This window comes from Ascidia mentula, chromosome 8, assembly GCF_947561715.1.
Source record: "Ascidia mentula chromosome 8, kaAscMent1.1, whole genome shotgun sequence".
Classification (NCBI taxonomy): domain Eukaryota; kingdom Metazoa; phylum Chordata; class Ascidiacea; order Phlebobranchia; family Ascidiidae; genus Ascidia; species Ascidia mentula.
Window position 1 is genome coordinate 9992986 of NC_138573.1, and position 12015 is coordinate 10005000.

At 45.3% G+C, this 12015-nt stretch overlaps 1 protein-coding gene across 1 annotated transcript; it reads left to right on the forward strand.

Moving 5' to 3' along the window:
- The first annotated feature begins 5855 nt into the window (after positions 1 to 5855).
- On the forward strand, positions 5856 to 7733 carry LOC145911904 (uncharacterized). The gene is made up of 3 exons (XM_082999338.1): positions 5856 to 6014; positions 6213 to 7077; positions 7291 to 7733. The coding sequence occupies exons 1-3, from the start codon at positions 5856 to 5858 to the stop codon at positions 7731 to 7733; spliced, it is 1467 nt and encodes a 488-aa protein (XP_082855464.1).
- Positions 7734 to 12015: the final 4282 nt, after the last annotated feature.

Below are 12015 nucleotides of genomic sequence, written 5' to 3' on the forward strand. Positions count from 1 at the left end.
TTAGCCAATATCACCAGTTGCTTGGTTTTCTTTATTGTGCATTTGTGACGCAACAGTATCAACGTGAAATTGTTGCACAGTTGAATACACGATGTCAGAATTACTTCGGCAGTGCAACAAATTCACGTTGATACTATTGCGTCACAAATGCACAATAAAGAAAACCGACATCATGTATTTGCAGCGGTTTTGGCTTCTGCAAAGTGCGGTAAATTGTATAGAGTAGACTAAATCGCGTACCACTTGAAAAGCTCTCGCGTACCACTAGTGGTACGCGTACCACAGTTTGAGAACCACTGTTGTAGAGCCTTTAAAGCCTCTACTATTTCGTTTTCTTGATCTTCCGTCATACGGTTTACTTGAGATGCAATTTCACGGCAATGTCCGTGGTGACCAAATCAATCGTCGATCCTTCGCTTGTTGACGATTCCTAGTTTGTTAACGATGTAACACGACCAGCTAGCCTTGTCACAGGGGTTTGACCGCAACGTCAGGAAAGAACAGTATTCTTTTATTCTGCGGCACAGTTAACAAACTGTGACACGTTCACTAAACAAACAAACAAACACATATTAGTGAACAGTCACACATGCAACATGACATGCGGTATTAAACTCACCAATACAAGATGCACAAGGACCGACTTCGAATAGCATTCGGTTGCACCAGGTAAATTTACGTTAGGCAGTCACTAATTAAGTTATCAACTTAAGTCAATTCACTGCAATTCACAACAGATATTTAACCACCAAAACAGTTTAATGCACGCGGACAAGTTCAACACGTGGCAAACATTAAGACTGCTGGCACTAGCCTTGCATCATACAGTTGGTAGGGGCATTATGACGTTTCTATTGTTGTGAAATTTTCTCACATGGAAAGTTACGCGCACAGAAATCTTACAACAAGTCTTCCATGTTTCATAGAATATCCAGGTAAAACTGTATGTGTCGCACATATACTGTTGTGTTTTTAAGCGTGTTCTTCCAACACTCCTGTATTCGATACCAATCAGGTATATGCAATCTTTCATTGAAGATGGCGTTAAAAACAATCCCGCACCCTCGAGTGGTCCACCTTATGTAGTATCACTTGTTTCTCGTGACTTGTTTACGTAAATACACTGTTTGGAAACTTATTTTACCTATATTCACCGTTTGTGCCAAGGTACACCCCCAATATGTTAGCCTGTTTGTAACGGCAGAATTTGCGCGTCTGGCACCGCGCGTCGTCACACCAAGAAGGAATCTCAATTCCCGAAAACGCGTGTATTTGGCACACGGACACAGACACGTTCACGTACAGAAACACGAACACGTACACGTACACGTACTCGTACACGTACTCGTACTCCTACTATTACTCGGACACGGACACGGACACGGACACGGACACGGACACGGACACGGACACGGACACGGACACGGACACGGACACGGACACGGACACGGACACGGACACGGACACGGACACGGACACGGACACGGACACGGACACGGACACGGACACGGACACGGACACGGACACGGACACGGACACGGACACGGACACGGACACGGACACGGACACGGACACGGACACGGACACGGACACGGACACGGACACGGACACGGACACGCTACACGTGGCACCTTAACAACTCAGTTTGACCAAGCAATGCTGAAGGAAAAAAATTCTGTTGCATTGTTATGTCACTTAAAAGGCTAAATTGAAAATATGTTCAAATTCAATTACGTATACAGTGTGACGCAGGGCTATGCAGGAGTGATTTCGAAAGGTTACATTCTCTCCCTTAAATGTGTGCTTACACTTCAAACACATTTACGAATAAACCAAGAAAACATTCACAAACAAGATCAACATAGCGTCTACGATCTATCTTTATCAGTGTTGGATCCTGTGCACCGCAATTCAGGGTCAGTTCGACGACTGCGTGGCCTGAATGCGTCGGATGCACTTATTCGATTGTCGTGCTCGCCTCGCAGAGCAAGCACAATTTTGCGATCGGCCGTTTATACGTGTAGTCAGATTGCGTTTTTACTTCGACCTGACGGACAACACCGGGAACGCACGCAGAACCCGTCTAATCTCCCAACGACGTCGGGGTTGTGTCTCATCTACGATCGTCACCAGATCTCCGGGTTGAAAATTGCGTTGTCGGTCAGGCCACTTCTGACGCAACGCGATTGTGGGCAAATATTCTCGTGACCATCGTCTCCAAAATTCGTCGGCGAGGTATTGAATGTGTTTCCACCGCCTTCGACTGTAGCAATCTTTGGGATTGATAAGCCCAACTGGAATGCTGTCGCAAGCACGACCCAACAAAACAGATGATTGGGCGTAAGTGGCTCATTTTCTGTATCGGTAAAACTGATCGGCGTTAACGGCCTCGAATTTAAAATGCCTTCCACTTCGATCATCGAAGTTTGCAGCATGTCCCCGCCAATCGTTGGGTTTCTTGTAAGCATCGTGTTTAAAATGCGACGAATCGATCAGATCATTCTCTCCAACGAACCTCCCATGTGTGAAGCAGCAGGACAATTGAAGTTCCACTTAATTTCTTGTCGTTTGAAGTACGACTCTAGGCGGGATTGCTGGAGTCCTTGCAGTCCTTCACGTAGGACCCTTTCGGCACCTACAAAGTTAGTTCCATTATCGCTGTATATTTATTTTGGTCGGCCTCTTCTTGCAATAAATCGACGCAATGCGTTAATAAACGCGTCCGTAGACAAGTCGGACGACACCTCAATATGTACAGCTCGCATAGTCAAGCAGGTGAAAATGCACCCGTAGCTCTTTGTCTCACTTCTTCCTCGTTTCACCAAGCATGAATGGACCAAAGTAGTCGATGCCAACGTAGGAAAACGGCGGCTTGTCGGGCTTCAGTCGGGCAAATGGCAAGTCAGCCATTTGTTGTTGTCCACGTCGAACATTCCTTTTGCGACACAGCATACATTTGCTGAGTTCCTTCCTAACTGCGGCCCTTTATAATCCAAAAGCGCTGACGCAGCGAAGTCCATGTGTGGCCAGTTCCGCAGTGGCCAACCTCGTGATGGTGCTGGCGCAAAATAACAAGTGCTGTCAAGTGGTGATCATACGGCAGTATGATCGGGTGTTTTGCGTCGAAGGCAATCAGCGCCTTCTCCAACCTCCCCCCAATCCGCAGAATTTTATGAAACAGCTGGGGGTTAAGCTTCGCTTTGGCATATTTCGACTTCTTCAGTTTCTTCTGCAACTCTCTTTCCGACCTGTGACAAAATGTCAATCACGGGAGCGAAGCACTGACGTACTTGATTATTTCCAATTCCGCATTCTTGAACTCATCCACTGTTACGGACAATAAGCTCCCCAGTACAAAATAATTATTTCCCGCCATTACAGTGATTTTGTTGTCGACGTCTTGTAACGTAATAAGCACCTACTATCTTATGATCCCCACGTGTTGAGGCCGGTGTAATGAGCCTGTATGTGCTTTAATATTCTATTTGAATAAGGTGTGGTCTAAATCTTTTTAAAATCGCAACCCGCCTACATCCCAAGAGCTGTTTGATGTAATTGATGCTGTGAAACCTGTACGGCCCGGTGTACCGTCTTCCAATGGCTCGGTACGGACTTTCAAAAGCACAGTGAGTGTACGTGCTCGCCGAAATGCTGATGCCGCCGCTTTAAGACTTTAACAACTTAAGCGACGATGTGCTTTAAAATCAAGAATGTTGGATCTTGAGCCCGAGCTCGAGCTCTCTAAAGCCCAGGACGATGTGGAATTGGCTGAATTCGCTGCGGACACAGTAAGTGAACTCGACAGACAAGCCACTTGCGGCAGGCAAGTTACAGGCTCCAGTCGAGCCTTCCAGTGTCCTCCCAGCGAAGACAGAAGGATTTGGTCCAGCGGTTGCCACCAGCGCAGATGCCACTGGGGCCGGCACATTTGAGACGAGTCCTCTCAACCGAGCGTTGGGACCACATAAAATACGTCCACAGGCGACTACCTCAGATTTGTACGTATTTGCTGAAACCGTGAAGCAAGGTTTTAACTTACCCAAACTGACGTTAGAGAAATATGACGGGGATCCTCTTAATTATCACAAGTTCATGAACGATTTTGATCGACAGATAAACAAGGCTTATCTATCTGACGCCGAGAAGTTGGGATACCTCTGTGAATTTTGCGTTGAAGACGTTCTTTTCGAGCACAGGCTGTTCAGTCAGTGGAACTGTCAGTACACACTTGATTTGCCACAAAACATTGAGGCCGTTATACAACGTTTGCCACAAAACGCGATCAAACGATTTATCACAAAGTCATCCGAACTACGTTTGCGGAATCGGCCAGTGACTTTTCAAACCTTGTTGGATCTTCTTGAGCTGTTGGCAAAGGATAGTCTTTCGCCTATGATGAGGTTTGTTCCCGTCGACGTACGTAAGTTAAAGGGTCAAGCGAGCATGAAAGGAAAGCTGCCCAAGCGAGTTGCAGTTACCTACTCAACGGTAACCAACGGTGTATCAACGGTGACTTTTGTGAATCACGACTCCCTCCGACCCACTCAAACCTGCCCCGATTGCGAAGCCTTTCATTTTTTGTGGAATTTTGGCAGAGCGACGTTTGCTACATCTAAAGCGGCGTTTCGAGAAAGATGCCCAGTTTTTTGAGAAGTACAAAGAAAAAATAGAGGATTACTTAAAACAAGGGTTTGCGCGGAGAATACCCACGGACTGTTTGCCATGTACAGAGCAAACATGGTACATACCACATCATGCTACGGGTAACAAATTTCGAATTGTCTTCGACTGTGCTGCTTCCCACAAGGGATCCTCTTTGAACGACAAGCTGTTGCAAGGGCCAGACCTTACCAATAGTCTTGTGGGAGTGCTGCTACGTTTTCGCCAGGAGGTTGTTGCCTTTGCGGCCGACATCAAGGGCATGTTTCATCAGGTGAAGGTTGTTCCAAAGGGCTGTGATTCGCTACGATTTCTATGGTGGCCTGATAGCGATTTCAAACGCCCCTCTGTGGACTACCAAATGCTTGTGCATTTGTTTGGTGCCACCTCTTCGCCGAGTTGTGCAAGCTTTGCGCTAAGAAAAGCAGCGTTGGATAAGAAGGACTTGTTTTCGACACCTGTTGTTGAGACTGTTTTAAAGAATTTTTATGTAGACGACTGTCTTAAGTCAGTGCCAACAGTTGCCCTGGCCACTGAGCTAATCAAGGATGTAAGTGCCATTTTGCGTGAAGAAGGATTTCATCTAACGAAATTTCTCAGCAACTCATCTGTTGTGCTTGAATCTGTAGACCAGGAAGACCGCTCAGGTGCGATGTTGAACATGGATTTATCGAACTTGCCGATGGAAAGAGCGTTTGGTGTTCATGGGACATGGCCAACGACTGTTTTGGAATTCGTGTGAATATAAAGGAAAAACCATATACTCGCCGTGGTATGTTGTCAATGATAAGTCAGGTCTATGACCCACTGGGGTTTATTCAACCATTTGTTCTTCCCATAAAAAGGATGATGCAGAATCTGTGCAACCAACTACTTGGTTGGGACGACCCACTTCCCCAAAGTGTGGTCGAGCATTGGAATGTCTGGTTGGACCATGTGCCTTTGTTAAAAGACGCGTCAATTCCGCGTTGCTTCAAACCGCCTGACACTGTTATCGTATTGACTGAACTTCACTGCTTTGGTAATGCCTGCGAGGCCGGGTATGGCGCCGTTTGTTACCTACGTTTTAAGGAAGTGGGAATATACACTGCTCATTGGTGGTAGAAAAATCACGAGTGACAGCTCTGAGGCCAGTCACGATCACGATACCTCGGTTGGAATTAGTGGCCGCAGTAACTGCTGTCAAATTGGGAACAATGATTATTCATGAATTGGACTATGACGTAGACAATGTGTGGCTTTGGTCTGATTCCACCGCGGTGTTGCACTACATTCACCATTCTTCACGCCGCTTTCAGACCTTTGTTGCGAATCGACTCGCTGTTATTCACCGTCGCAGTGGCGACATGTGGGAAGTAAGGATAATCCCGCCGACATTGCTTCGCGAATTTGAAAAGGCCAGAACGTGGTTTAGGGGACCAGAATTCCTGTGAAAAGATCGGAAATTTTGGCCAGATCAACCGCATGTCCTTCCCGTGCTGGATGCAGATCTCGAATTAAAAGCACACACTGTTTGTGCTGTGAATGTGACCGCTAACCAAATGCCTTTACAGAGCCTGTTGCAACATTTCTCCTCGTGGGTTACCTTACAAAAATCAGTTGCCTGGTTAACCCGCTTCAGGAATTGTCTGCTGTGGAAATACGGACGAAGAACTGCAGTTTTCACTGAGAATCCGAAATTTTGTTCGGTTGGTCTAACAGTTCAAGAGTTGGATCTGGCCACGAGAAATATCCTGCAATTGGTGCAAAGAGAAGCTTTTCCTGCTGATCTAGCGAATCTGGTGAACTGTAAAAGTTTTGAAGAAGGAATTAAACACCATTGTGCAACGAGCTACACGTCGTCGCTGTGCAAGCTCAACCCTTGTGTCGTCAACGGAATAATTCATGTTGGAGGAAGGTTACGTAAATCAGACTTGGACTTACAACAGAAACTTCAGGTAATTCTGCCCCATCGCCACCATGTAACAGATTTAATCATAGATAATTATCACCGCTCCGAAGGACATAGCGGAACTCTACATGTGCTCGCGTCAGTGCGCGAGAAGTATTGGATAGTAAAGGGACATTCAGCTGTACGGCGCATCGTGCGTCAGTGTACGAGCTGCAAGCTGCGGAACGCCAAGGCAGGGTCGCAAATCATGGTTGCCTTACCAAAAGAACGGATTACCCCTGGAAACCCGTCATTCACTAACGTGGGGGTTGACTACATGGGGCCATTTCTGGTAAAGGTGGGAAGGAGCCAAGTGAAACGTTATGGTTGTGTTTTTACTTGCATGTGCACGAGGGCTGTACATATAGAGGTCGCCCACTCGCTAGACACTTCCTCGTTCATCAACGCTTTTCGAAGATTTTCCAGTCGAAGAGGTTCGCCTTCTGACGTGTTCAGTGACAACGGCACTAACTTTGTCGGGGCGGAACGTTAGCTTGGTAATGGCATTACCGATTGGAATCAAACTCACATACACAATCATCTGAGCCAGCAAAGAACCAATTGGCATTTCAACCCCCCGCTTGCAAGTCACCAGGGTGGAATATGGGAGCGTGTCATTCGTTCCATACGCCGCGTTCTTCAAGCGATTGCGGGCAGCAATACTTCGTTGTCCGACGAGTCTTTGTGTACATTTCTTGCAGATGTCGAACGAATACTGAATAACCGACCAATCGCCGCCGTTGGGGACGATGTCCGGGACCTACGAGCTCTCACTCCCAACATGTTGTTACTTGGTAAGACGGACTGTTCGCTCCCCCCAGACGAATTTGCGACGGCCGACGGCTACCGGAAATCATGGCGTACAGTCCAGTGGTTGGCCGACATGTTTTGGAAGAGATGGCTACGGGACTACCTTCCAACGTTGCAACTGCGCCACAAATGGGTCCGACACTCCGCAAACTTTGGAGTGGGCGACCTGGTTTTGGTCGTGGACGAGATGAACCCCCGGGGCGCTTGGCCGAAAGGCCTTATTGAAGAGGTGTACACTGACGGTGAAGGAGCTGTTAGACGTGTTCGCGTACGCACTGCAAAAGCTATTTACACGCGTGATGTGCGCAAGCTGTGCCTGCTCGAGGCCGCTTGATACTTGTGTATATACCTGTGTTTCGTTATTGTCCATTGTTGTGTGAAATAACTTCGTTCCCACGTTCGTTATTTGGGGCCGGTATGTTACGGACAATAAGCTCCCCAGTACAAAATAATTATTTCCCGCCATTACAGTGATTTTGTTGTCGACGTCTTGTGACGCAATAAGCACCTACTATCTTATGATCCCCACGTTTCGGCCGGTGTAATGTTGAGGCTGGTGTAATGTTGAGGCCGGTGTAATGAGCCATGTGCTTTAATATTCTATTTGAATAAGGTGTGGTCTAAATCTTTTCAAAATCGCAACCTAGAAATTTATTTCGAGAATACTGGAATAAAGCGAATATTAAAACTTGACCGACTTTATGCAACCAGTTAAAGAACTGTAAGGTGCAATTGAGGAAGGACTTGAATTCCACATCCACTCTCAATTTGCCAGTGTTTGTAGAAACCTTTGAACGCAGGAATGACTTGAATCGTAGCAGCCACGCGACCGATGTCTTTGCAGCGACCTAAGGTGTGCAGAACGAATTTGTGAAGAGATGAATAGTGATTCATCAGTCGATCGGTTGACTCTAACTGTGTGCAAACGTTGACGACAATTCTTTTCCTCTTAGCTGGCTGGAACTCCAGGGGCAGCTGTGTTTTCATTTCAGGTGGGGTGGACCGACGTGAACCAACGTGCCTCCATTGTTCAGGGTTTGTCTGTAGATGAATTTTGGCCAACCTGTTTGCAACGAATGTACCAAAACGTTTACTTTGGTTGTATATGCTCTGTCGGACGGCGCACGAGTCCGTCCAAATAACAGACGTACAGTTATCGAACTTCAATTGGCGTCGAAGCTATTTGTCAGCTGTGATATACATTGCCTTTATATCTTGTACATACGTGTATGTGTTGTTGACGCATGAATAGTAATTAAGCTTGTGATGCAATAGTGTCACTTGAAAAGGATTCAACGTTCATTGTTGGTTTTTCATTCTATGTTCGAGTGGCTACAGTGTGGACCTGTGATAATTGCCAAAAGTTGACTTGCCAATTTACTCGCGACAATTAGAAAGCCTAGCAACACAAGGCATTAAAAAGTCGTAACAGTGGTGACAGGGGATTCAGAAACAACATGCCAATCGACGCCTAAGTCAAAGCTATTATGCAGCAGATCGCAAAACAACAAGAATTGATGCTGAAGCTTTTGGAGGCAACTCCTAACGTGCAACCCGTGCAAGAGAAAACTGCACCCAAATTTGAACAATTTGATAAAACAAAAGAGAAGTAGGAGCAGTATTTGCAACGTTTCAACCAGTATTTCACTGTATATGACATATCAAGTGCAGAAAAAAAGCGTGCCAACTTTTTGTCATGGGCAGGATCAGACACGGGCAAACAGTTACCACTAAAAGGCCAGTGCTTCGTTTCCGTAACTGTTGGAGTACGTAGAAAGGAAAGCATGCGTATGTTGGTGGTCGACGACGAAAAAGCCACCAATTTGTTTGGTTTTACCTTGGTTTGGTTTAGTGATGCCTTTGGGTGGTTTCGCAACAACCCAACGTCGCCAACGCAGCATTTACCAGAAGCCATCGGATTTTCCGTCTCTACAGACGAGGTTAATATGTGTGCTTCCGTAAAGCAAATCCCGACAGCAAAAGATAAGGTTCTTCAACTAATTCGCCGTTATCCCAGGGTTTATATGCTTCCAAACATCTAGGTCTCTGCACGAAGATGAAAGTGCCAATACGTTTAAAGCCTGACACGTCAACCAACTTCAACCACGATTGCCGGAGATTTCCAGCGATAAAACTGATAATGCTGGTCAGGACCACGCAGAAACGTGTCCAAGTGAGGACGCCCAACAACACAACCGCGCTGGACGTCATCCTACACGCGAACGAAGGCGACCCGATTTTTATTCTCCGCTGTAGAAATAAATTGTGCGGAGCCGGGAGGAATGATATACATTGCCTTTATATCTTGTACATACGTGTATGTGTTGTTGACGCACTTGAAAAGGATTCAACGTTCATTGTTGGTTTATTCATTCTATGTTTGAGTGGCTACAGTGCGGACCTGTGATAATTGCCATTAAAAGTTGACTTGCCAATTTACTCGCGACAATTAGAAAGCCTAATAATAACAAGACATTAAAAAGTCGTAACACTATTATTCTGCTATTGACTGCAATTCTCCCTGAACCTGGTAGAATCAATGTTCGTATTCGTGTTGCAGAGTTCGTAATGTAACGTTTTAACCGATTTTGTTACATCTTGTTTGCCAGTAATTGCCGATTTCTATGAATGCACATTTTTCTCTACACTAATGTGTGTTGCAATCTCATGCGGTCTGTGACGTAATAATTCTGCAAAAAGGTTTTTTGTGTTGCAAGCGAGCATTTTTCTGTGTCTCTCTTGCATTTGTGCGCACGTGAAGCGTGGTGTATTCAATCTTCTGTCGCCCAAAGTTATCGGTGTGCGACAGTAACTGCTTGGACCGTCTTTGTGGTCCAGAGTTTCCCGGTTCCCAAATAGTTGAAACCGTGTTCTAAGGGTACACGTGTCCTACGTGTCTTTTCGTCTCCTCCCGACGACTGTATCGTCTACACTTCGAATACATTCTATCTTGCGTACGAGTGCGTACTGCACACTAGATAACAAGAATAACATCAACTAAGTGAGCGAGTTTGAGGCCCATTAAAGCTACGCGTTTTAACTGCGGGAATTCCGCCTCGTGACGTTCCGCGCCAAGAACCGGGGCGCGTTCAACGGACGTTACAGATTTCAATACAATTATTATTCGGAGAATTATCCAAAATCTGATTACTTTGAAGAGCGAGGTAGAAGTAATTATTACAACCCAAGAGACTCATTCCGCGCTTACGCTATCGAGACACTGTTAAATATCTCTGAGACAATTAGAGTTATTTACAACACCAAACACCGATTTAGGATTACTTTACTTATTCTACGCTCACTCATCAGTTGGTGATTAAGAAAGGCGGTTACGCAAGTTTCGAAAGGCCACCGAATTTTGAATTTGTTGGTAGAGGTTACGAAGTCCGGAGTTACGTATTTCGTTACTTGTATGACGAAAGACGGATAGTCGGTCAACTCGAATACCACCCGGATGGGAACTCCCGAGTTTAGTACACATGGGTACGAACCCGTCGAGGCTCTCCGTTAGTTTAGGACTATGCGTCCGCCAATCAGTGTATATTTAACTGTTACGGTGTTAGGGGGTCTAAGCTATTGGTTCTGCTTTAGTACTGTTCATGTATTGAAGAAACTTCTGTGCTGCACTGGATTATCGACAATAAACGGATTTATGAACAACTTTGAACTGGTTTCAAACTTGGTGGATGTGTTTAGTCGGAAGTTAGACTATTTAGAAGACGCACAGACTTGTGTAAAGGAACTCCAACACCAACAGTAACCTTGAGATAGAGAAGTCAAGTTGCCTCATAAAACATTAAGTTATATATAATTCCAAATAAAGTTTTTCAGCATAGTGTAGGATTGCTTTATCTGCGTAAACACATTCCCGGACAGATGTATGTCAGTAGCATTAACACACTTTAAGTCGGATCCTTTGGGTGCCAGGCCCGAAACGCACTCGTTCCCTAGATCACCCCACGGGTGTACTCTGACTTAGTCAAAAATGTTTCCAAATTTGGAAGTTAAAGTTTGTCAATGCTACTGACAAAAAATATGTCCGGGAATGTTTTTAGTTTTTATGTTTCAAATTACTATACTACAATCAGCCACACGACGGTGTATACTTTGGTCACACCGTGCCGCTACACAAATATTTTTTGACCCCTACACCTAAATACGTTACTGGTTTGTGTTTAGCGTGACATTTCATGTTCAGATTGTTGATAGAAATGTGCCGAATCAAACCTGAGTGTTCCGATTCGACTTAATAGTACATAAATTTCAGCAATGGTGCCTGGAATAATAGTTATTAGGAGTTATGAACGAGAACGCGAATGCGCAAGCATTACCACTAGGAGTAACGAATTTAGTGCCGTATGTTGCTACAGTGAAAATACAAACCTTAATTTATAATGGAAGGTAATCGGAATCGTGGACATTCCCATATAGATATTCGTTAATGGGAAAAGACATACAACGACTGGGCGCTTGATCATTTAGTATTTTTAAACGAGGGTGTAGTGACAATTTCACAGCCGTTGATGCATGCAATTCGAGTCAGCGGAGCGGACCACTTCCTCATTGGGAACACCCTCCACTGTAGGCTGTACAATGTTATAACCTATATTCGGTAA